The sequence below is a fragment of the Artemia franciscana genome, chromosome 10, assembly GCF_032884065.1.
Source record: "Artemia franciscana chromosome 10, ASM3288406v1, whole genome shotgun sequence".
NCBI classification, from domain to species: domain Eukaryota; kingdom Metazoa; phylum Arthropoda; class Branchiopoda; order Anostraca; family Artemiidae; genus Artemia; species Artemia franciscana.
In genome coordinates this window covers 6,063,117-6,090,721 of record NC_088872.1, presented here as the reverse complement: position 1 = coordinate 6,090,721, position 27,605 = coordinate 6,063,117, and the positions used below count along the sequence as shown (strand labels likewise).

At 35.1% G+C, this 27,605-nt stretch overlaps 1 protein-coding gene across 3 annotated transcripts in view; it reads right to left on the bottom strand.

Annotated features, from left to right (window-relative positions):
• Nucleotides 1-27,605, bottom strand: part of LOC136031703 (disks large homolog 5-like) — a 157,601-nt gene that overhangs the window by 107,872 nt on the left and 22,124 nt on the right. For all 3 annotated transcript variants that reach the window (XM_065711398.1, XM_065711400.1, XM_065711399.1), the window contains exons 5-8: nucleotides 25,362-25,602; nucleotides 16,401-16,562; nucleotides 6,036-6,197; nucleotides 2,377-2,490 (exon numbers count right to left, since the gene is read on the bottom strand). In XM_065711398.1, the coding sequence (XP_065567470.1) occupies nucleotides 2,377-2,490; nucleotides 6,036-6,197; nucleotides 16,401-16,562; nucleotides 25,362-25,602 (679 nt within the window). The remainder of the gene's footprint in view (nucleotides 1-2,376; nucleotides 2,491-6,035; nucleotides 6,198-16,400; nucleotides 16,563-25,361; nucleotides 25,603-27,605) is intronic.

Below are 27,605 nucleotides of genomic sequence, written 5' to 3'. Positions count from 1 at the left end.
AATTCTTTTTCAGGAAGTTTTTTGTTTTAATTAGTCAAATTTAAAAGATTAAGGTAAAACAAGTTAAGTTTTTCTTTACAATTTGTTCATGTTGTTGAAATATATTTATTTGATAATAGTTATAATTATTTTGTTTGCTGTCACGTCCTTGTGGTTTTTTCTAAAAACGATATATTTCCATTACCAAGCTAAATCCGTCTAGGTAAAAGTCTAATGGTATTCTTTCTAGTTAGTTACTTTCTAGTTAGCATTTCAGTGGCAGTATATCTAGTGGCATTTTACCATAGCCTTTATGTTACACGTTGTGTTGGTATAGAGGAAGAATGTAACAGTAAGGAAGAAGTTGGACTGTAGACTGATTTAAATTGAAGTCCATAGACTGAAAAGATGGACTGAAACTGATTTGACCATCTCAATAAGTAGTAGAGGAAGAACCAAGAATGTTTTAAATATCCATTTTGTTGGACTGTCGGACTTCTAGGCATTTCAGTCCAAAGTCCATAGTAAATTTTTGCCGTTACATTCCAAGGAGACTCAGGTGAAGCTGATTTAATCATCTTCATAAATAGGGAAAGAAGAACCTAGAAGGTTTTTAAAGGCCCATTTTTTAATATACTGATTTTTAGCATTTGTGCTAGATTAATATTAACCCTCTTAAAATAAAGGCTGACATGCATAGTCAAATCAATGAATGTCTCATTTTATTTCCTTTAGTCAACGGGTTTTTTTTTATCTAAGAATTGTACTTATTTGTTTTATACACATTTATTTGTTTTATTCTTTTCTTAGATGTTTGATCTTCGGCGAGACAAGGATGCCAAAGAAAACAAGCGTAATCATGTGATGCTCAAACTAAATGGAATCCTTAAATATCCTCTAATCCTCGACAAATCTCACAAAATGAAGGGTTGAAACAAGTTGCTTTAACCAAGCTATAATACGCCTACCTGTCTGCTAAAAGGTTGATAGGAGGGAAGGGTGGATAATGGAGAGAATAACGCTCAGCTTAGTACCCCCCACCTCGTTCTTGCACAAAATCAGAACTTAGGCAGGATCAAACCTTTATTATTACTTTTCAATCTCCATGTTAATATCATGCTCTCTGATCCAGCCCAAGGTCCATTTTTTTTAAATGGACCTTGATAAAAAAAAAAAAAAAACCAAAAAAACACAAGAGGTTAGATTCTCATCACGCTCGTAATAGACAGAAACCTTGGGTGCAAAAAATAGAGGACAAAATCAAAGTGTTGCTCTTCCAACAGAATTTTATATCTAAGCCATAAAAAAATCAACCTTCTTTTAAGCATAATGAATTTTTTTTTCATTGCCTGCCAAGAGTCTGGGCGCTTTGGGCATTAAACACCTGGTTGTCCAGCCCCCTCCCTCCCGGGTCTGTTTCCAGCTAGGTTAATTTGGGTAATAGGCTTGCCACCAGCTAAAACGCAAACAATTATCGAAGCCCTTTGCGCCATCAGTGCCTCTGGAAGATCGTTCCATCCTCCCCGTTTTGTTGCCTAGGAGGTTGCCGAATAAGAAATTGTAGGCGGCCCAACAAAGAACCAAAACCAAATATTTTTCACCCGGAATCGTCCGTAAGAAATTTTCCGGGGAAATTTTTAGCCAGATTTCCCGGCATTATTTAAAAAGGTCAGAAATTACAATTAAAAAAAAAGCTTTTTCAACTGAAAGTATAGAGCAATATCAAAATATGATGTTGAATATGAGGGGACTGTCCCGTCCTCAATACCTGGCTCTTTACGCTAGGTTTTGACCTTCTGTCCCAATTCCTTAAGAATAACTCTTGAAACACAAACACAAGGACCAATTAATTAGAATAATAAGCTTTTTAAAAGTTCAAAAGAAAACTTTAGCGCAAAGAGTGAGGTATTAAGGAGGGAGCAACCCACTCATATACGTAATAATTTCTGTTTGTTTTAAGTTTTGATGTTGCTCCTTGCTTTCAGTTGCAAAAAACTTGTTTTTATATATTGAATTTGATATAATTTAGTACGCAATGTTTATTTAAGTTGAGGTTCAAACATAATAATATAATAAATTGAATGGATGAATGATAAATGACGAAAAGCAAAAATGGATGAAAGTAAAAATGTAATAAATAATTTATGACAGAATTAAAAACATAATGACTAATATATATTAAAATTAAAAAGATAATAGAAACTGATCGCATAGAAAAAAAAAATTATTTTCATTAATTGATTAATTTTCCATTACTTTGGGTAACTCAAGTTGGGTTCCATCATTTTTTTTTCAAGCTTCCCCCCCCCCCTTTTAGCATTATTTTCTGTTGTTTGCAAGTCCTATTGTTTTTAATATTTTCCCTTAGGTTGACTGAATAATCCTCAATAGACAAACCTGTACAGCTGCATTTCTCTCTTCAGTAAGCTTTTTAATTTCCTTTGATGCTTTCATACGAACGGCCATTGCTTCATCAATATCTTTGATGGCTTTTTGATATTCTTTTTGGCCCTGAAAAAAATAAAATAAAAACAGATAACTGAAAATCCGTTTTCAATTTTTTCAAGGGGAAAGGATTGAAGAAAGGAGAGAGGGAGGGAGGCAGTAACGAAAGAAAAAGGGAAAGAAAAAGAGAAGATGGAGAGAAGGAGGTGAGGCGAATAGAGTTTAAGAGGTAGAGAAAGCGAGAGAGAGAGAGAAAGAGAGAGAGAGAGAGGGGGGGGGGAGCGAATGGCCACTTAGGAGGGCTTGAAGAAACTAGTAGAAGAAAAGACATACTAGTCGATGCAGATATTCCATCTGTATTAACTAAAATGACAAATTAAAACAGCACAGATATTTTGCCTATTTAAACCAAGGCGTCTTCAACGCTAAAACAGAGAAAAAATCCGAACTAACCTAAAACCAAATAAAATCTAAAACCAAGAAATAAAAAAAAAACAATGTACAATTATTTATACAGGCCAGAGCTCCAAAAAACTTTAAACTTGTTTAAAGGATCCATCATTCTTCGGATCCTTAAATACGAGATAACTGTTTAACCACCAAAGTTATTTGAAACCGGAAGGAATTCCCTATAAGCGGGTATTTAAAGGTCCTCTTCGTTTTATTTATTTTTCTTCTACTGGCCGTAATCCAGTTTCTTTTCTTCATTTCTAGATTTCTTTTTCCCTCTGTTTTTGTCATAGCTGGTCAGTTCGGATTTAGACCTTTCATTAGTGTGTGCTCATTTTTTTTCTCTCTGCGTTCCGGCCATAGAGCCTTGCTCAAGTCTATTTATTGAAGTAGTTTCTGAAAAAATCAACAATCTTATTTAAATCAGGACCGCACAAATCTTTTGGTGTATGCGCTTTCATGGCCCTAGGGCCAGCATATTGTCCTAAATCAAGACACCGGTAAGCAGATATTTCAGATGTGATGTTTGATTTGACTAAAGTTAGTATGTAAAATTCAGTAATTCCATTAGGGTCTTAACAAAAAATTTGATTTGTGAATTAAAACTAGAGTAATTCCTGAACATTTAAACAATCTCTCAGTTCAAACTTATAATTGCCTCCTGGAACCAAACTTTATTTGGATTAACTTCTTAAGTGCACATCTCTATAGCAGTTGTCTTATACCATTGAAAAAAAAAATTCAATTTTCTTTTTATTTTCAGTTCAAAATCGCTAAAGTTATTATATAAACTGCAAACATATTTAAATATTCAGATCAGCCTGATCCTGTACATAACAACCTAATCTTTTAGCTAAAAACGAGTAATCCTTTACTAAGAGACTGTCTACACCTACAATGCATTTGATTAATCTTAACCAAACTTGGTTACTCATTAATCTGTGGCTTATTTTTATCTGGTTTTATTTTATCATTTCCATTCTTTTGAAACTTATTTCCAATCACAATTATATATATTGTTTTTTTTTTTTTCTTTCCTGATTATGGCCGTCGGATATACACTTGAAATATTCGTCCAGGATCGAAACCAAAGTCGTTATTTTTCACATCTTTTTATAGACACATTTCATTTCTTTTTCATCATATTAATATTTTTTAATCATATTTTTTATCATATTTTTTCATCATATTTATCTCATATTTCATCTCTATCGACTCACGATCATTTCCGACGCGTACTTGAGAGCCCAAACCATGAGCCTTGGGACAAAGCCCTTCCCCTCCCAGCAGCATTAATGTTCACATTTTGCACCTCGTTCAGCCCATGATTTTTCAGGGATGATACGGGTAAACGTTCAAAGCAATCACGTTTCCTAAAAAGTAGAACATTTTAAGACCACGATGTTTTAGCAAGGAAATCAAAATTAGCAAATATGTAAATCAAGATCTCGCTTTAAATAGAGATGCCGGAGATATTCCTATTAAACCAACTTACGGTAATTTAATACAAAAACAGAATCAAGTAATATTCTTCATTTTACACCATGACCTTTTTATCGTATTAACAAAAAACATGTTATTAAACAGGCAAACTTAAATGGTTGGGACAGAATTCTTACCAAATCTAATCTACACATATAGTCTTTCATTTGTCCTAACTTGGTTTTTATTTATTTCTTTCAGCGTGTCTTCTGTTTTGTTAGGTTTGACTTCAAAAGATTAGTTTTTTCTTTAGCACTGAGGACGATTTGGTAGTTAGAGGCTTGGTCACAAGAGGTCGTTAGTGAAATAACTACTTTTGCCTTTTCACTTCGTTTTTTTCAACTAGCGTTTTTTCTCTTGGTTTCCTCAATTATTTTTTTTTTCCGTTTCCAGTCTAGTATCCTAAAAAGCATCCTCAACAAAAAGTAAATCTGTGCCAATTACCCTTCGCCTTTTCTCTTTCCTTCGTCTTTCCTTTTCTCTATTTGAATGCATGCTAAAGAAGATAATGTATCACCAAAAATTTATCATTTGTTTATTATATTTATTTATATTTGTTTATTATTTGTTTATTATATAAAATTTATTTATTATAATTTATTATTATCACCAAAAATTTCCTTTAAAAATGTCCTCATCGAAATCCATGATATTAATTTATTATTTGCTTAATTATGGCCATGTTATGAACTCTCTATCAGCTATCATTATGTCATGAACGTCCTATCAGTTGCTATTCTAAAGGTTTAAATTATAATGATTAAAAACAAAAAGGAAAAAATGGCTCTAATCAGTTAACGGCTTATAATCAGGATGCAATACATTTGAAAAAAAAATCTTTCCGAAGACAGAAAAACAATGACTCTTTATCCGATGACAGAAAATAACAGTGGCACATTTAGTAAAGACATTTTTGTCAATGACAACTAAATTGAAGAGAGAAAAAAAACACATGGCAAAAAAGTTTGTGGTAAACTGTAAGGAAACAACTTCACCGACCCTTTACCAAGCAAAATTGGGAGCGGACCACTTCCTTCGGCCCTTCACAGTTTGTGGCCCTTCCTTCGGTCCTTCACAGTTAGTAGCAAACTGTCTGGAAATCACTTCACCGACTCTTTAGCTAGCAAAAATGGGAGCGGACTACTTCCTTCGGCCCTTCACAGTTTGTGGCCCTTCCTTCAGTCCTTTACAGTTAGTACCAAACTGTCTGGAAATCACTTCCGACTCTTTAGATAGCAAAAATGGGAGCGGACCACTTCCTTCGGCTCTTCACAGTTTGTGGCCCTTCCTTCAGTCCTTTACAGTTAGTACCAAACTGTCTGGAAACCACCTCACCGACTCTTTAGCTAGCAAAAATGGGAGCGGACCACTTCCTTCGACCCTTCGATTATACTTTGAATATCTATACTTAAATATCTTATATCTATATACTTTGAATATATAATACTTAAAATATCCTTGAGTTCAAAACATTGCAAAATGCTTACCATCGGCAAAAAAATTGGGGAGGAGGAGTTCAAATTACCTTTGTAAACATTTCTTTCGACATCTCCCTGTTTTGGGAAGCATAATTCCAGTAATAAATAGCAGCTGCGCATTTTTGCTACAGACTTTCGATTCTCTAATTACACTGCCGACTTACCTTGGATAAAGCGTAATGCCGTGGATTTTTGACTTACCTTTGCAAGCATTTCTTTCAATTTATCTCTTTCTTGGACAGCGTCATTCCACTGATAGATGGCAGCCGTGCATTGCTGTCGCAGACCTTTTGATTCTCTAATTGCCGTATTCCTTTCGTAATCAAGGGTTTCGCATTGCTTTTTTAATCTTGAAACTTCTTCCTAAATAGAAAAATTTCATTAAAATTGGTAAAAAAAAAATAAAGAGCGTTTGTGTAAGGCTAAGGAGGAGAGTGTTTTCGAAATTAAAAGGGAGCAGTCGTCTGCGTATTTCATCGTAAAAGGCGCTTTGAATACATATCAGCACTTTTTTTTTATTTAAGGAGACACGTTGTGAATCACGTGACATATGTCACATCTTGTCTCACGTAATACGTTCGAAAACCAGATTTCAAACGTCGAGCCCATCGCAATAGATGAGGCTTTCCCTCTTGTATAATGTTCTGAAATGAATCCTATCAAATTATTCGCTGAATCTAAGGTAGAGATGGAAATCAGTTACTGATCCTCCAAAATCGAAAAAAAATATTCTAGACCTGAGAAAACTTAAAACAGGATTGCTGAATTGAAGATTTAGAAACATAAAGTAATGATTCGAATTATTTTTAATAGTAAATAATTTCATAACAAATGATTTCAATTTTTTAAATGAATAGCTTCAATAGCTTTTTAATCAATTAAAAAGCTTAATTTAAAAAACAAAGTAACGTCCCATTTTCTTAAGTCATTTTTTATATTTTTGGCCCATAAAAAAGCGTAAGGCACGATGAAGAATATAAGGAATATCAAAACAGGAACACAAAGCATTGTTTATTAAACTTATGCTAGGTTTTAGAAGTAAAAGCAAAAATATTGCATCTACTCATTTAACAGCTAAAAGAAAGGATTCTTGAATGCGAATCAATTATAACGAATGCATTAAACAACAATCGTGAGTCAGAATCTTTTGAATCAGTGTTATCAGAACAACACTGTTCTAACCTGTCCTGGCTTTTCCTCCTAGATTTACTCCACTCTTCCCCTTTTCAACACCATCCTAGTTCCCCCTCCCTCTTGAGACCCCACTCGAGTCAACTTATCCCTGCCCTATTCCCCCCAAAAAATACCCATGCATTGTAGCCCTAGTGGTTACCCTCTCAGTGCGACTCTGGTTTGAGAATATTGCCTGCGTAAATTACTCAATTACTCTATAATGAACGCTTCTTGTTCTCTCTTGCTATCAATCGGAAATCATACCCACCCTCCTGACTGCTGTCTATCCCTGTCCTTATAATTTCCCCCATCTCTAAACAACCTAGATGATGCAATCCCTAATACTGCCGTTCCGAGGTCCTAACATCCAAAACTGAAACCCTTCCCGAGAAACACTCAAATTCACCAAATTTTGCGTTTCTCATGGCGTTTTAATTTTTCTAAATTTCTTGTCACCAACACTGAAGGTCTAAACATTGACAAGCTTCCAGAACTTCCATGTTATTGGACTCAAACCAAATAGATCTTATAGCATTTACACATGTACAGCAGTCCCATGATCCACAATCCCTCATTATGAAAAATTATTCAGAGTATATTAAGCTCAGTCCTCTAGATCAAGGACTAGGAAATAAAGTAGCCAAAGTTACTCCCCTGTGCCTTTAGCCTTATTGCAATAGGTTAAAGTCTTTTAACCTAAAGACTTTCGTCGAGGTTAAAGTCCTTTCGTCGAATCTTTTACTCGACGAAACAAAATGTTGATGAAAAACGTAGATTCATCAAGCAATTGTAGGCAACTGCTGATATTGTTATTTCTAAGGTTCAAAATGCAGGACAATTTTTAATTGATGATGCTTACGATCCTAAGGTGGATTCAACCTGCTTTTCTCTTACAGTTAAGCAAATGGTTAAAATCCCAATAGCTAGAGGAAACACCCCTCTTGATGTTATTCCTAATAATATGAATAATTTTTATAGTTCAATCTCAGCTTTGCCCCATTGGGTAGCAGTTAACACCTCTTTTCTCCCTCTTCAAACTTTGGGCATTCTTTTTCAATCACCGCTCTTACCACACTTTTAGTAACCCTGGCATTCTTTCCTTTATTACATGGCTGAATACCATGAATACCACATTACATGGCTATTTATGATCTAGAAAATTTTGATGAAAAAATTGCTACGTTCCAGAAAAAATTAAACAATTTTTTTTTCTTTCCCAGAAACTTTTTTTTCTCAAAAGTGCTCCAGTGATCAGTCCTACATCAATCAGCCCATAGAGACACTAATCTAAAGCTGTAATGCTGCACAGAAAAGCAGCGAAATAAACTAAAGCTGTTCAGAAATCGTAAATTGGGTGACACTAATAAACTAGGGAAAATAATAAAGAAAACTGCTCGTTCCTAATACAAAACCTGTCAAAAAAAAAAGAAAGAAAAAAAAAAAAAACTGGTATTCAGGTATTAATAAGTCGAGTGGCAGGAGACTTGACCAGCTAAATTTAAACCAACCTGAACCCCCTGAAGTTATCATCGATAGCCTTAACAGGTTTTTGGCATCCCCCTTCCCGTCATTTAAGGAGTTACACTTCCTTTGTCCACCCTGGCATTTCCAGATAAGAGTCAGATAAATTCGAATATATCCAAAAAGAGCACTGCGACTAATTTTAAAAGAAGGCGAAGTCCCACACTATCTCCTATCTAAAAAAGCTTGGTTAGAAATGCTTCAGTACAGGAGAGGTAGGTTGTGCTGCCGATAAAAAAAAAACAAAAAAAAAAAAAACACAAAAACCTTCGGTCGGAATACATTTTTCCGAAAAGAACTCGCCACCCAGATTCCAACCTCCTCAAGCGGTTTCCCTACCTGTTCCTACCTTGTATCCCGTTCGCTGCTGCACCTTCAGATATGAAAAAACCTTTGTCCCCCACATTACTGAAAAAACAAACAATAAGCACATAAACAAAAAATATATGCAAATAAACGAAAAAAACAATAAACAATAAAAAATATAAGCGAAAAATTAAACAAAACATACCGCTAGTTTCTTATTAATTAAAACCCTATTCTTATTAATTAGTACGGGCGCTGTCCATGTTTAGTATTCGTTCCCCTGTTTTTGTTTCCCTTCATTTGTTCATCTCCCTTTTAACTTTTTTTTTTAGATTTACATTTCTGACAGTTTTAATATTGGTATTCTTTTGCTATTTTTTTCTGTTGCTTTTTTGTTTGTCCTGTTTCTATAACAGGAACACCACATTTTTTTTTATAACTACAGTTTTTTATAAGTACATAACTGCATATTAAGGTCTTTTCCATTAAAAATTGAATTCTTGATTTTTTTTTTTTAAGACATATATGGTAGTATAAGCTTCCACTTTGATTATTCAAACATATTTTCACTGTCCTTGGTACCTCAGCATCAATAAAGTACTCCTATTTACCGTAGCGGTTCAAAAAAAAAGTATAAAGGAAAGGAAAGAGCAAGTTAAAGGAAAGAGCGGTTAAAAGAAAAGCAGAAAAAAGGAAGGTAGAAATAAAAAGAAAAGAGCAAGTATTGTATCGCATTATCTAGGTTAGAATATCTATTAATCACAGTGATGACTTCCATTTGAAATTGAAGAGATGACTAGTATAGAGGACCTATATTTGGATTGAACCTATCACTAATATTTGGTACAGGATTATCGTCTCTATCTGACATATAGCCAATTTTTTCATAATAATTAATTCAGTGTCCAAAGAATTATAAATAAGCGGATTATTTTCAGACTTGAGTGAAAATTCCCTTGGGAACAGTGATTTCTCTTATCGATTTTTTCATGAACTATATATGATATAGGTCAGGATTAAGCAATTGCAAAAATAATTATAATTTCCGATATTATAGACGATTGCGTTACGATAAAGGTGAGAGGAGAAAAGTAAGCAGAAGGGTGGGGGAGAGCTGTTTGCAAGAGCCGTGGTACCCGCCGGGCTTGTCCCTTAAATTGCGGGGACAAGGTAGGCAGCCTCCAACGCTTCCCTTACTTCTCTCGCAAGTGAACCTTCAATCTAGAGAAAATGGGAATTGGCAATTGGTGCGAAAATGAACTTTTCTACAATCCTATCCTGTGCTTTGTACAGAAAAATCTTGCAAAAGGAGTTTCGCCCGATACGATAAAAGAGTACTTGGCCGATTTCTTCGAGTCTTCTTCTCTTGGTGAGACCCGTAAATTGCTTTTTTTAAATCTTTTTCCGAATGAAGTCCCATCGAAGCGCGTAGGAGCCAATGCTGCATTAAACTGTGCTTCGGACATTATTTCTTCGCTTGTAAAGTGCGATTCCCAGAACATAAAGCTTCCGGACTTTGTTATCAAATGTCCCAGCGAAGTGCCAATGATCCCTGTCGATGCCTTCAGTACCCTCAGTGCCAAGGTGAATTCTTGCCTTGAACAGCTGCGTGATATTGCGTCTAAGGTTACAGAGGGACAGTCTAAGCTTGTAGCCCCTACTCAAAATACGAAAAAACCATCCTACGCTGTCGTTGTAAGAAACCCACCCCCGGAGCTCAGCGACCCTATCCTTCGCATGAAGAAGCTCGAAACGTTGGATGGTCACGACGGAATCATAAGTCTAAAATCTAAGCCACATAGCAAAAGCTGGGTTGTGATGGTACGCGATAAGCGCTCAGCCGACTCGCTTGCTGAAGCTGTTACTAGCTCCATCCCTAACGTTGGAGCCAGAGTGATTGATAAAAAGCCTTTAGCTGTGGTCCGGGATATACCCCATAATTATTCAAGAGCTGATTTGGAGGTCTCAGTGGAAGGACTTATTAGTGCTAGTCAAATCGGCGACTCTCGTACTTTTCGCCTCGAGTTCGTCGACAAAACCGCTCTGAATGCGGTTCTGGAGTCGGGAATCCGTATTGGATATGAAATTTTTCGCGCTAAGCCCTTTCAATCCATTCCGCGTCGATGCTTTCGCTGTCAAAGTACTGATCACCTGATTGGAGCTTGTCCCAGCTCACCAGCACATCCCAAGTGTTCCAGATGTTCTGGCCCTCATGTGAATTCCAAGGAAAACCCTTGCCAAGCCTCACCAAACTGTGCAAATTGCACTATGGAACACGTAAGTTTTAGCCTGAAATGCAGAGTTCTCCGATCGGCTCTCAACAATGCTAATAAATGAATGCTCAAACTCCGTTTAGCTTTGTTTCCCTTAATATTAATGGTACAAAAGACAAGGATCTACTGATAAGTGAGCTACTTGAAAATGATATTGTGTTTCTACAGGAGCACCTTCTCTCTAAAGTGAATGTTGATAGCCTAAAGCGTTCTCGGACCCATTATACCTTCTTGAGAGCCGCCCAAAAAACCCGTGGAAGACCATCAGGAGGTCTGGCCATCTATTTCAGACACAAGACTCAGCTGATATTATTGCAAAGCGACGCTAACATCTTAGCGATAAAATGTGGTGATACCGCATTTATAAACATTTATTTCCCCTGTAATAAAAAGACTGTGCAGTCATTGTCTAGTTTTTCACAAGCATGTAATTGCCTACGAACACTACTTAGCGACCTTTCAAAACAAAATACCAAATGGGTTCTCGCCGGTGACATGAACACTGACTTATTATCTAATTCCGACCGATCTGAAATGTTTCTCGATTCACTACCTGGAGGATTCCATCTTGCTGATAAAGATCTTCTATTTACTTATATTCACAATCGTGGTGGTCTTACTTCCAACCTTGATCATGTAATTGTGTCAGATTCAACTCTACTTTCATCAATAGTACATGTGGAAGACTCTAAAATCGACGACGATCATTTACCAATCACGTGCCAACTATCTTGCTCCATGGCGACCTCTGTGCAACGTAACTCTCCCAAGTGGTTCTCAAAGTTAAATTGGGAAAATACCAATGTTCCACTTTATGTATTGACATTGTCCCAGTTATTATCATCTATTAAAGTGCCTTTCTACTTATTGCAAACATCTGTATCTACAACTTCAACGCGGATAGATATCAACTCGTATTATCAGCAAATAGTGTTTTGTCTAAAGTCTGCCGCTAAAACAGCTGCACCCTCCGAGTGCGTGCGAACGGGTACTCGCAATCCCTTTTGGAAAGTTGATCCTAAAGTGAAGATAGCTAAACAAAAAGCTAAGTTCTGGCTCCGTATGTGGATAGCCTGTAATTGTCCTTCTTCTGGTTCAGTACATCAAATAAAACAGAAAACCAAACGAGAGTACAAATATTCCCTGCGTAGAGCGAGACTGAATGCCTGGGATGGTCCTTGTGACAAGAAATACTGGGATCGTGTTATAAACAGTGTTAAGTGTTCACCTCCAATTAATTCGTCTCTTCGGCTATGTGACTTCGTTTCTCATTATAAAAATATTTTGCTTTCGTTTAATATTAATCTCCAAAATCATTTTACAAAGCTTGTAAACTCAATCCTCCCAATTCGTATCAACCAATCTCAAGTGTTGTCGGTGGAATCTGGTGTTATACTCCGAGCTCTTATGCAAGTGAATAAGTCTGAGTCTCTCGATAGTGATGGTCTTTGCTTCAAGTTTTTTGCTTATGATTGTCCTGAACTGCTGAAGCATTTGCAATTATTGTTTCAGATGTGTTTGGCACAGTCCGTTGTGCCAGATAGTTTTTTGTCCGGTTGTATATCTCCCATAGTCAAGAGGGGTAAGGACCCCAGTGCTTGCTCTAATTATCGTCCTATCACTGTGTCTTGTTTTGTTAGTAAGCTATTTGAATATGTATTGCTACCGGCCATTAACTCCAAGTGCAATTTTACACCCTTCCAGCTTGGTTTTAGAAAAGGTATGGGCTGTTTTCAAGCTCACCATATTGTGGGTCGGCTAATGAAACAAGCTGTTGCTCAAAAAAGTCCCCTGTATTGTTTGACTGTTGACATATCTAGTGCTTTTGATAATGTAATTCATTCAAATGCTTTGTTTTCTCTAGCAGCCTCGGGTGTTAACCTTTCTATTGTTTCCGTGCTTAAGTATTGGTATGCTAATTCTTCAGTTAGGGTGAAGTGGAATGGTACGGTAGGGGAGTATATTCCTGTTAAAAAAGGCGTTAGGCAAGGTGCCGTGTTATCCCCGAGCATTTTTAAATGTGTTTTAGCTTCGTGTTTCCAACGTCTTCAACCGTCAATTTTTTACAATGATAATTTAGGCATTAGTCACGTTGCATATGCTGATGATGTTCTGCTTCTTAGCCGGACAAAAAATAGTCTAATTACCAACTTCTACCGGCTTTCAGCCGCACTATCCACAGTAGGCCTTTCAGTTAATGCCTCCAAATGTGAGTTTTTGTGTTTTGGGAGTCCTCCACCAGCATCACCTCTTTGCTTGGGTTCTTCAACTATACCATGTTCAGCAAGTATTAAATGGTTGGGTCTCTCTTTTTCCACGTCACTTTCGTCTACTTGCGCCGCTATTACGTCCAGCGTGCTGAAAAGTATGCGGGTTGGATACGCGAAAATTTCACCAAATCGTGGTCGGTATAACCGAAATGGACTATGCCGTCTTTATTCTAGTTTTTGTGCCCCTGCTGTTTTTTATCTTTCTGGTTTTGCTTTCCTCCTTCGCAAGAAGGATACAAAGAAAATACGTTCAGGATATTTTAAGTACTGCAAGTATTTGCTGCGTCTGCCTCGGTGGTATCGGAATCATACAGTCGTCTCTAAATTTGACATCGTTGATGCGCCCTCGCGACTGAAACATTTATCTAAAGATATATGTTTTAAAACTCGGCAAATGGTCGGTGTTTTTGACCCTCTTTGGCCATTTTTTGATTGGAGGTAATTTATTTATGTTGTATGTCGTTATGCTGCTATGTTATTTATGTTATTATGTTTTTTGTCTTGTTTTTTCTTTTTTTGTGTGTTTACTCCACAGTTTAATGTACTTTGTGGGTTATAAATAAATTATTATTATTATTATTATTTATAAAATTGACAAAAAAACAAAACAAAAAAAACATGAGAAATTCTTTCTAAACTTCCCTTTAGACTATTTATTAAATAAAAAAAAACAAGTTTTTTCAACTGAAAGTAAGGAGCGACATTAAAACTTAAAGCGAACAGAAATTACTTCGTATATGAAAGGTGCTGCTTCCTCATCAACGCCCCGCTCTTTACGCTAAAGCTTGACTCTTTCTCTAAACTCTTCTTTTTAAAACAGTAAAAAATTTTAGCGTAAAGAGCGGGGCGTTGATGAGGAAGCAGCCCCTTTCATATACGAAGTAATTTCTGTTCGCTTTAAGTTTTAATGTCGCTCCTTACTTTCAGTTGAAAAAACTTGTTTTTTTTATTTAATTTCTGAACGTTTTTGAATCAATGCATGTTTCGATTTTGGCTCTCCGCAGAGGAATAATTAAAACGAAATTTGCATTTTTTTTTTTGGCTAAATGGCTTTCTCATAATTTTGATCGAAGGATTTTGAGAAAAAAAGAGCGGGGGAGGAAGCCTAGTTGCCCTCCAATTTTTTGGTTAATTAAAAAGGCAACTAGAACTTTTAATTTTTTACAAATCTTTTTGCTAGTAAAAGATATACGTAACTTATAAATTAGCTTACGTAAAGAACTTTTTATTCTCATGTTTTTATTACATATATGAGAGGGTTCGCCCCCTCGTCAGTACCTCTCTTTACACTAAATCTTAAATTTTGTCCCAATTCATTAAGAATGACCCCTGAATCACAAAAGCCGTAGAATAAATAGTTGACATTACTAAAAATACTTTAGCGTAAAGAGCGAGGTATTAGGAGGAGGTGAGCCCCTCATAAGGGTAATAATTTCTGTTCGTTTTAAGTTTTAATGCTGCTCCTTACTTCCAGCTGAAAAAACTTTTTCATATTTATTTTTTCATTGTTTTTTTTAAATAATGCTGGTAAACCCTGCGCTCCCTTCATGGAAATTTTCTTCCCCATGACAAATTCCTCGATGGAAAGTTCCCCCAGCATATCCCCCTCTTCTCAACCCCTCCCCCCAACCAAAAAATCCTCCTGAAAACGCCTGTACACTTCCCAATAACCATTACTATATGTAAGCACTGGTCAAAGTTTGTAACTTGTAGCCCCTCCCACGGGGACTGTGGGGGGGGGGGGGGGTAAGTCGTCCCCAAAGACATAGTTATAAGGTTTTTCGACTACGCTGAATAAAATGGCTATCTCAGAATTTTGATCCGTTGACTTTGGGAAAATAATTAGCGTGGGAGGGGGCCTAGGTGCCCTCCAAATTTTTTGGTCACTTAAAAAGGGCACTAGAACTTTTTCATTTCCGTTAGAATGAGCCCTCTCGCAACATTCTAGGACAACTGGGTCGATACGATCACCCCTGGAAAAAAAAAAACAACAAAAAAACAAACAAACAAATAAACACGCATCCGTGATCTGCCTTCTGGCAAAAAATACAAAATTTCACATTTTTGTAGATAGGAACTTGAAACTGCTACAGTAGGGTTCTCTGATACGCTGAATCTCATGGTGTAATTTTCGTTAAGACTCTATGACTTTTAGGGGGTGTTTCCCTCTATTTTCTAAAATAACGAAAAATTTTTCAGGCTCGTAACTTTTGATGGGTAAGACTAAACTTGATTAAACTTATATATTTAAAATCAGCATTAAAATGCGATTCTTTTGATGTAGCTATTGGTGTCAAATTTTTAGAGTTTTGGTTACTATTGAGCCGGGTCGCTCCTTACTACAGTTCGTTACCACGAACTTCTTGATTTTCCACGGCAAAATTGATTTTGTCATCAAAAGCTCCAATTAACAGCCATTTTTGTAAGCAAGATAAGGAGACAAAGCATAAAAAAAATATAAAACCTTTAAGTTTCACAAAGTACAAAAGAGATATTGGAAAACAAATTCGATTAATCACTCTAGTAAGCTTAGTTTAAGATATTGAGAGACAATTCACGTTTTTAATCCATTTCTCACAGATGTGTGCGCAGAAACTTATTTTGAAAGCTTACATTTCGTGACTCAGATCTATCATAAAAGCAAAATGTGTGACAAGCAAGGCCGTATCCAGGAAAGGGGGTAGGGGTTTGACCCCCCCCCTCCGAATTTTTTGTCTGACTAGTAAAAATGTAACAAAAATGACTATAAACAAATTTCTATACGTATTTTGAACTTTTTTGCACTCCCCCTCCGGATAAATCATTTTGTAAACCTCTTTTTGAAAAACCTCTTATTTCGTAAATGAAAAATCATTTTTTTTTTTTACAACTGGAGATGTATTTTTCGTACAATTCGCCGTTATTTAAGGTTTCGACAAACTTGGCGTCCCCAAGAACTGTGAGCGCTCCAAAATAAATTTCTGCGTAGCCTATGTGTCTATGTATCACATAAAGCCCTTTGAACTACAACAAAATAATTGTACCTGAGCTAGTTCCAACTTGCTGACGGCCGCAGAATGGGAGGCAATTAAGTCAGAATACCTCTTCCTTAGAGCTTCGTGATCCTCTTTAATAGCTTCATACTTTCTTAGAGCAACATCTTGGAAATTCCCGTCGTGGACTCCAGCATCAGATTTTAATAAGTCCTAAAGAAAAAAAAAACAACTAGAATAAAAAGAGGAAAAAATCAGTACTACCCATGCAGACAAGTGATTTTTCTTGTTGTTCAAAGGGTGGGTGGTGTTACTTTTCTATGTGGGGTTTTCGACAACGGCCATTCCAATGGTGGAGTTTCATTTCGATCTGACACCAAATTTAAGGGTATTTAGGTTATTTTCCGGAATTCCTATAAATTTGTTTTCGCAACGAGCTTTGATCATTAAAACTGATTGAAATCATTGTTATTTTTCCCGAATCAGCTTATAACGGCAATTATAACTAATTTGATATTTTTTTTCAAAAAGTGTATTTAAATTTTTGATTACTATGGGCAGTGGTTCTTTCTTTACCATGATAATTTAAACTTATTGCACATTAAAATTACAATATATTTGAGTACAAAATAAAACCACAGGAAATAACATAATTCTAAAAAAGACAATCAGCTAAATCTTTCAAGAAAATATAAGCAAGAATTTCAAAATCAAATAAGTAAAGAGTGATAATTCATCATATCCTTGTTAAAAAAAAAGAAGAAGGAATACCTATCACAAGTATTGCTGCCGTAATGTTCAACATAGTTCCTCTCAACTGTTTTAGAAGCACGACCACACACTACGGCGGGGTTTGACCTAGAATGGGCTATATTGATCAGTTCTTCACGCTCCGACACATCCTCGAGTACCGCATGAAACCCAGTCTGAACGTTAAAGCCATTTCTGTAGCCATATCAGATCATCTTCATCGATATCATAACTGTTGTCGACATGATTATTAAAAGTACACGTGTTGCGATGCGGGAAGAGGTGTTCCAGAGACGCTGATACAGTTCATCAAGGTATACTATCATCATGCCCATGCCCGCGTTCGTGTTGGTGGAGAATTATCCTCCCTCTTCGAGGATTAAATTACATATTACACTAACCTCCAAACCATTTCTTGCATCCCTTTAATATCGTTAAAATTCATTAACTTCCTGAGTATTTTATCTTGGACAATCAGATGCTCTATACAATGTAAGTTTAAGAGAGAGTTTTACCTCCCCACTGGATGATATATTCATCCATAGTCTTTGTTGTTTTCCTGAAGACAAAGTCCAGTAAAAAAAATCTATATAACCTGGCACAAGACAAAATCCTACTTAGCCATTTCGGGACTGACGAGAGTTACAGTAAAGGTTCGTGGCTGAAGACAAGCTGGGTTTTGTACCTGACAGTAAAAATAGCGAGATTTTAAAGATGTTGTCGAATACTCCATTCAGAGACGATTAGATTGATGTGTCATTTTCTTGTAAAAATTGGATATAGATTGTACAATACGATCGGTAAATTTTTCACAACATTCCTATAACAGCTGCATAATTGTCAGGCATGTCTCATTTTTTATTTGATTCTTATGCTAATTCCAACATCCTCTTTCTTTGACATACATTTTTAAGGTGACAATGGAATATGTCCCGTCCCCCTTATGGTTCAACTTTATTATCAGTTGGATAGTGAAGCGTGCCTTACACTGCACTGCAGGAGCCGAAGTCACTCCAGGTTTCTGCGTCAGCAACCTAGACTGTTCAGACCGTGTATTCCTGCAGTCGAACCCGATACCCGTTGCACATGTCAGGCTGTGTAACGTAGCAGTCATGGAAGGTTTGACTGGGCTAAGCATCAACAAGGCTAAAAACGAATTCTGACGGATTCCGGAGATATACTGGTTAGTGGTGTTCCTCTAGATAGTACTCGCTTAGAGATAGTCAATCATTTCCAGTATCTGGAATCCCTCAACGACATGGCAGGTAGTTGCAGTAGAAGCTCTGGACGGAATATCTTCTGCATCTGTAGTCTTTGCACAACTGAGGAAGAACCTATGGAAACAACGAGATGGTTTCTTAAAGACGAAAATTCAGAGCTATGTGGCAATCGCCCATTCCATATTTGTGGTGGATGGCCTCTAAAACTAGCGGATGTGAACACGAGCTAAATCCTGAAGATTTGGCAGGGGATCCCTGCGGCACAAACACAAGCAGTATAGGACTCAACTGTCTGCCAGATAATTGCACCAGGAAGAGTTGGAGAACTTGTTTGCAGAGACAAATACAAGCACGTGAGTACATATGTTTGTTTCCTGGACACTCTTCATTGAACAGACGGCTTTAGAAACTTAGTAATGGACAAATTCGACCGATAACTGAAAGTTCAAGCTCGCTTTTTACGAGTCGAAACCAATTGGAGGAAAAGCGGCTCCTTCCCATGTGCTCATCTCCCGGGAAGCCCCACAGCCCTTCATGGCGCAGAAAAAAATTTTGAGACAGGCATTTTACGAAGAATTATTGAATGGTCCATTAAGTGTGCCGCCATTGGTATATAAGGACAAAATCTACCAATCCTTTTACTTTTTCATGACCATTCTTTAGAAATACATTTTGGTAGAGCAAGTGAATATTTTGCCAATTTTTAAATTTAACAATTAATTGTAAACCTCAATTACTGGAGATGAATATCAGACCATTCATCCCACCCCCAACCACCAGGTTTTTGGCAGAAAGGGAAGGAATACTCCATCTTATTATTATTGCAGCTTACTTGGTAGCGCTCAGCTCCAGTCTTAACTCGACGGGTCATGAATCGCTACAAAACAAGCAAAGTTCGTACTCAAACCAACCAGGAGCTGAGCCCCGACTCCGAGCGAAAACAAGCCGAGTCGAAGCTGTAGAATTTCCATGATACGGTGCAAAATGAGCAAAGCCCTCAATCGATGTGAACACGAGCTAAATCCTGAAGATTTAAGGTTTGTATAATTTTTCTTATTTTAGGTTTATACCTTCTTAAATGATACCTCAAAGCTATAAGTGTACGCAGCCAAAATTTTACGATGGAGACGTATTAGTGAATAATTTCTTGAGGAATGGTTTGACATCTTTCATTTAGGTCAGCACAATGAATTCTCTCTTGGAGCTGGAAATCTTACGAGGGTATCTAATAAAAATTGTTTAGATTTCTTAGTATTTACATTTTAATCACACTTATTATGTAGCTTAAGTATATTTTGGGATACATAGCCCCTTTACTTATTTATTTCTGTGATTATGCTTCAAAGGTAACTTTAGGTCAGGCATAACGTAAACTTCTGGAAAGATGAAGGCTGTTATTGGAATGTTTGTTAAGCTTAAAATGTCCTTTAATTTTTTAGCATTTGCCTGTAACCACCTAAATTGGGTTAATGTTGAGAGTAATATGAGATTATGGGGGAAATACCCACTTACTAGCACCATTAAATTAAGTTTCACAAAAGGCAATAAAAAACTGAAATCACTTTCATGACAATAACTTCTGAGACTACACTGGCTAGGCATGTCAAACGAAAAAAAGATCGTAAAGAAGAGAAAGCGAAGATAATAACAGCTAATGAAAAATAAGAAGAAAACTATGCAAATATTTCGGTCGAGGCTTCCACTCAACCGTCCTCAGTGCAGAATAATAAAAAAAAAATTACCGATTAACAAACACTAAACTTAGCAAAATATTTTCATTCTGAAACTTTGTTTTTTATGTTGTCCTGCGGGCTCTATTTTCTATTATTTTTTTTATCATCTGATTTTGCACTGAAGACGGTCGAGTATAGGTCTTGACCGAAATATTTGCATAGTTTTCTTCTATTTTCCACTGGCTATTATTATCCTCGCTTTCTGTTCTTTACAATTCTTTTTTCGTTTTGTTACAAAAACTAAGACGCAAAATATAATTCAATGAAAAAGAATAAAAATAAATATAAGATTCTAAACCTATAAGAGAACAGCTGATACAGGCTAACAGATTCCTAATCTTTCAGGCAGTCTACTACTTATGGGTATACGCTCCTTTGTGAGCAGCAATGCTCAATAAAAAAGAGTCACTCACAAGAAAGAGACAATTCAGATTTAGAAACAAACTTCAATAAGAAAGAATAGAAACATAAATAACAGGATTCTACGAGTGTCAACAAACAACTGATAGAGGCTGCTAGGAGTCTAATCTATGCAAACACAACAAATAGAAGCGAAAAGAGATAAAAATGCAATTCTAGGACTTTTATCAGAGAAATTAAACGGTACTATATTAAATTAAAGTTTTATTTAACATGTGAGAATGCTGAATTTTTTATAGATTATGAGCAAGCATTCAATTCTGTTGATATTAGCAAAGGACTTATCCTTGTATGGTATATCGGATAAATACATTAAAATGATTAGTGCTATGTACGAGAATAACACTGCTGCGGTTAAGGTAGGAAATGAGGTTAGCAGCTGGTTTCGAATTAAATCAGGAGTCAAGCAGGGTTGTGTTCTATCCCTCTTTAAATGGATCTTTTTGATGGATTTTGTCTTAAGAAGCACAGGAAAGGCAAAGGGAGACCACGGAATCAAATAGGGAGGAAAAAAACTCTCCGGGACTTAGATTATGCTATTGATTTAAGCATCCTAGATGAAAGTGTGAGAAAAATGAATGAACTTTTAGAGGTTTTAAAAGTTAAAGGTGCTAGAATAGGCTTGAAAATAAAGGTTACGAAGACTAAGTTACTAAGGCTAAAAATAAGTGAAGATGAAAAGATGACATTGGATAACGAAAAGATTGATCAGGTGAACAGCTTCATTTACCTTGGTAGCATCAGTAAAGACGGTGGGAGCAGTGAAGATGTTAAAAATAGAATAGCCAAAGCTCAGGGTATTTTTTTTTTACCATTAAAAAAAGCTTGGAAGAATAGGAAGATAAGTCTACAAACCAAGATTAGAATATCGGAAGCTACAGTGATGACAATGGTCAAATACGGCTCTAAAGCATTGGCACTCCGAAAAGTGGATGAAGATTTGCTAGACATTTTCCAAAGAAAATGCCTACGGATTGTTCTGGGTGCCTCGCTGACTGACCGTATTTCCAACAGTAGGTTGTACAAAAAGTGTTATTTAATTCGAAATGGCTAGGGTACGTTCTATGGATGAAGGATGACAGATTGCCAAATGTTGTCCTTTTCAGCCAACCATCTAGGACTAGACGGAAAGCAGGTCGTCCACATTTGGGGTGGGAGGATGCCATAAAGAAAGATTTAAAGGAAATGGAAACTCTCTCGGAGGGTTAAAAGAAGGATGCTTTTTGGCAATTAAAAGAAGGAGGCAATAGATTTGGATGGAGGAGGAAATTTCATAGCTTAGTTTAAAAAATTAAAATTAAAAGAGATTAAACGAAGGAATTAAAAGAAGGAGGCAATAGATTTGGATAGAGGAGGAAACTGCATAGCTTTGTTTAAAAAATTAAAATTAAAAGAGATTAAACGAAGGAATTAAAAGAAAGAGGCAATAGATTTGGATGGAGGAGGAAATTTTATAGCTTTGTTTAAAAAATTAAAATTAAAAGAGATTAAACGAAGTAATTAAAAGAAGGAGGCAATAGATTTGGATGGAGGAGGAAAGTGCATAGCTTTATTTGCCTAAGGCGGCTTGATGCTGCGGTGATTTGTTAGCAGTAGTAGTAGTTTAAGGCCACATACTTGAAGAAAAACATGTTTTTTCGCTGAATCCAAAAGCTAAGTTTCCGCGCATTTCCATTTAGAGACCCAAGCAAAAGTTCCGTTATAGTTACAGAGTACTTCTAGTTTCCATGAAACCACATTTTATGATTTCCCTCTACTTATGGCTGCCATTTTTCATGGAAGCGTGAAAAACTATACAGAATAATATATCTACCCTCATTAATACCACTCCTTGAGATTTACCACTCTACTCCTTAAGATTTTGTCCAAGATCTTTCAATTTAGTCTTGAGCGTTAGCACCCAAAGGATACCCACTTCCCACCACCTGGTGCAGATCAGAACGTCACGTGTGCCTTAGAGCTCCGCCATGATTGGTATAGTCTTTAAAACGCTTGGCACCGTTCAGTCACGCTTAGCACACGACACCTGATGTACAGAATTTCTGAGATTGGGAGGCCCGTCAATTAGCACATAAACTTACAGACCAGCTGTGGAGTATGAAATAATTGTTTTATGCTTTTTCGTGTATTTTAAAAGTAATGAGCGCATGCGCATGCGACCAGATCATTATATCATTGTGTCAATCAAGTGGATGTAGAATGTCAAAAGTTTGTATTTTGACGAAAATGTTAATACCATTTTTATTCCTGCTTTACCTCCATTTCCTTTCCAAGAAAATTACAGAAAGATAAAAAACCCAACCAAACAGTTCGTGGTAACAAACTGTAAGTAAGGAGCAGCACGGCTTAATAGTAACCGAAACTCTGTAAACAGATGCTATAACAGAATACCAAATGTCATATAAGACTAATGAAGCTAAATTGGTTGCGTCCAATTCCGTCCAAAAAGAAGAAGACAGAAGGAGAAAAGGAAGACTGTTTTCCTACATTAGTGATTAATATAGACCAGCACTTGAATGAGGCCTTAACCCTACTCATCCATACAATCACATAGGTCAAACAGCATAGCCATACACAATCAACCATAAAGAATAATCCATGGACAGGCAGTCATGTCGTCAGTAAGTATAAGTCGTCATTTACCAAACAGTAAAAAAAAAGACAAATAATTCAGAGGCAACAACCCAACATCAGGAGAATACACACTTGCCTATAGGGTTTCGGCACTTTAAATTCTCCTTTTATATATATATATATATATATATATATATATATATATATATATATATATATATATATATATATAAGCAGCTATTGAAGGTGCACCTAATTTTTCATACTTGTAGTAATAAAAAAAGCTGTTTAAAATATATTTTGTTTTCAGTAAAGCACAAATGATGGTCTCGCCTTTAGAGGGTTAGAGGGAGCAGGCAGTTAGCCCCACTTTTGTTATTGTTGATTTCTATTCTCTTTACTTGATCATCAGTTGTAATTTTGTTTCGTTTAAAGTTCCATTCATTCCTTTGTAGCAACTTAAACTCGTTTTCAGTTTGGCCCATTGCAAGACTTTCTTTTTGCTTGCTCAAATTTTGAAAGTTACTTTTCATTTTTCTTTCAGGGTTCTTTTTTGAACAACAGACACTCAAATTAATATTTCAAAAAATCCTTAAATATTTGCATATTTTATTCAATAATTTGAATATTATTCAAATAGTTAATTTGAATAATACTATAATTTTGTTTCGTATAAGGTTCCATTTATTCCTTTGTAACAACTTAAGCTCGTTTTCAGTTTGACCCATTGCAAGACTTTCTTTTTACTTGCTCAAATTTTAAAAGTTACTTTTCATTTTTCTTTCAGGATTCTTTTTTGGAGAACAGACACTCAAATTAATATTTCAAAAAATCCTTAAATATTTGTATATTTTATTCAATAATTTGAATATTATTCAAATAGTTAATTTGAATAATACTATAATTTTGTTTCGTATAAGGTTCCATTTATTCCTTTGTAACAACTTAAGCTCGTTTTCAGTTTGACCCATTGCAAGACTTTCTTTTTACTTGCTCAAATTTTAAAAGTTACTTTTCATTTTTCTTTCAGGATTCTTTTTTGGAGAACAGACACTCAAATTAATATTTCAAAAAATCCTTAAATATTTGTATATTTTATTCAATAATTTGAATATTATTCAAATAGTTAATTTGAATAATACTATAATTTTGTTTCGTATAAGGTTCCATTTATTCCTTTGTAACAACTTAAGCTCGTTTTCAGTTTGACCCATTGCAAGACTTTCTTTTTACTTGCTCAAATTTTAAAAGTTACTTTTCATTTTTCTTTCAGGATTCTTTTTTGGAGAACACTCAAATTAATATTTCAAAAATCCTTAAATATTTGCATATTTTATTCAATAATTTGAATATTATTCAAATAGTTAATTTGAATAATATTATAATTTTGTTTCGTGTAAGGTTCCATTTATTCCTTTGTAACAACTTAAGCTCGTTTTCAGTTTGACCCATTGCAAGACTTTCTTTTTGCTTGCTCAAATTTTGAAAGATACTTTTCATTTTTCTTTCAGGGTTCTTTTTTGGAGAACAGACACTCAAATTAATATTTCAAAAATCCTTAAATATTTGCATATTTTATTCAATAATTTGAATATTATTCAAATAGTTAATTTGAATAATACTATAATTTTGTTTCGTATAAGGTTCCATTTATTCCTTTGTAACAACTTAAGCTCGTTTTCAGTTTGACCCATTGCAAGACTTTCTTTTTACTTGCTCAAATTTTAAAAGTTACTTTTCATTTTTCTTTCAGGATTCTTTTTTGGAGAACAGACACTCAAATTAATATTTCAAAAAATCCTTAAATATTTGTATATTTTATTCAATAATTTGAATATTATTCAAATAGTTAATTTGAATAATACTATAATTTTGTTTCGTATAAGGTTCCATTTATTCCTTTGTAACAACTTAAGCTCGTTTTCAGTTTGACCCATTGCAAGACTTTCTTTTTACTTGCTCAAATTTTGAAAGTTACTTTTCATTTTTCTTTCAGGGTTCTTTTTTGGAGAACACTCAAATTAATATTTCAAAAAATCCTTAAATATTTGCATATTTTATTCAATAATTTGAATATTATTCAAATAGTTAATTTGAATAATATTATAATTTTGTTTCGTGTAAAGTTCCATTTATTCCTTTGTAACAACTTAAGCTCGTTTTCAGTTTGACCATTGCAAGACTTTCTTTCTGCTTGCTCTAATTTGGAAAGTCAATCTTCATTTTTCTTTTAGATTTTTTTTGGAAAACGAATACTTAAATTAATATTTCAAAAACTTTTTAGATATTTGAATTGTTTATTGAAAAGCTCTCACCTGCTGATGGAGTCTAAGCTCCGTTAGTTCCTTCCTTTCCTCTTCTCGGGCTTGGCTAATCATCGATATCTCTTGCTCAAGCCTTCTTTTGCCTGCAAGTATTTCTCCAAACTGGGATCTCAAGTTTAAAGCCTCCTGATTGGTTGCATCCAATTTACTAACAACTGACCTGTGCTGATTTCTATAGTAGTCGGCTTCTTTAAGCGCTGCATCACATCTTCTGACTGTGTCAATATGTTGCCTAAATTATTTAAGAAACTATTATCAAATCTGAACAGACGATGAAGAGGGACCCGTCGGACGAATGAATTTCCACGGAACATCCATGGATGTTCCCTATGCGCCACAAATAGCCCAAGAGGAACTATTTGTTTATTATTTTTATTATCAAATTTACTCAACTAAACCAGTCAATGTTAAGAGGATAACCTTCTATTACGCCATGCTTTCCAGAAAACAAAATAGCTGTTTTATTATGTACAAGAGAAAAAAAAACTGACATACAAAAAAAAGAAGCTAAGTCTAAAAAACTATATGGTCCACCTTTTTTTGAAGATGTATTTCTCTTCAGAAATCTATATATTGGATCACATATATTGGATTACATATTATATATATATATATATATATATATATATATATATATATATATATATATATATATATATATATATATATATATATATATATATATATAGAAGAAATAAGGGATTCTATTTTTAATGAAAAAGACCTCCTTATGCAGTTATGCAGCTTTTAGTAATAGTAGGCGTCCAATGTAAAAATGAAACGTGAGTGAAAAATCTACAAAAATAACAAGCAAAAAAACATATGGCAGTAAGCAAACTAATATGGTGCAGTTTTTCTTTGAAGGTACATTTGTCTTCAGGAATCTACATACTGCTAATGTTTCAGAACATTCAAGCGTTGTTAGATTTAGTTTTAAGTTAATTAAGTTTAGATTTAGTTTTTAAGTAGCTATTTTCTGGCTGAAATTAATAACGTGACAAATGTGTGATACTGGCTTGAAAACTATACAGGAACAAAAAAAAACTAGAAAATAGTGGTTTCCAGGTATCTACAAACCGAAAAAACCTCAAAAACAGTTGGCAGTTTTTGGTAGTAGCGAGCGTCAAATTAAAAAAAAACGCGAATGAGAAATAAGCAAAAAATATATTAAAACGCATGGCGCAAAACAGGTGAAGACGGTGCAACTTTAATTGGGGTTTTATTGTCTTTGGGAATCAACGGACTGTTAGTTTTAATTTTTTAGGGGCGCAAAGCGTTGTACTGAAAGAACCACAAGAGAAATCTTTTAAAAACCGCGGTTTTTAGGTATGAATAAACCTAAAATGGGTCCAGGGAAAAAATATTTTTTTACTTCGATTTCCTTGGTATTTCGCAAATCCAATATGTAGTATCTGATACTTTGTAAAATGCATTTATCGAAAGTTACAAGTTCAGGTTAAAAATAAAATTAACAAGCGTTCGAAAGTTTACATAATATATAATTACTTAACCACTGAAGTAAATTAACATTTAAATTCGACAAAGATGGACTTTAGAAGTCAAAACTTGGATGAGTATAAAATAATAATTCTTTTAGTTAAAAGCTATCCCTAAGCTTTCAACTTTTAGAAAGTCCCCTCACTGATCTTAATGAAATACCTCTTAAAAATCCAACTTATTTGGAGCAAACGAGAAAAAAAAATGTGGCGTTGGTTTGAAAAGGCTTTATTATGGACCTGCACCATGTCTGCCCAATGCTATTAAAAAAAAAAAAAAAAAAAAAAAAAAAAAAAAAAAAAAAAAAAAAAAAAAAAAAAAAAAAAAAACTAATAATAATCAACCATACCCGATTTCTTTCTAAATAGATTCTAAATATGCAGTGTTGTGTAGTGATTCCATTAAAATTCATATCCCCCAATTCCAGCTAAGAAGATTGTAGATCCCCTATCTGTATAAAGCATTGTAAAGAGCTTTTAATTTTTTCACGATCAATTTCACAACATTATTTTGACGAATATTCAATCCATTTTTTTGCTTCTAGGGCTTACTTTTGTTGGAGTCTCAATGGGCCTAAAGGTCCCTACCCCCAAAACACTTAAAAATGAATTCGTATAATTCTTGAAATATGTCTTGCAATGTTTCGTTCCATAAACATGCATTTAAAAGAAAGCTTCCGGAAACTTTTTTTTCCAAGAGAAGGCATCCTGAGAAAGTTCGACGAAAGTTCTAGTATTG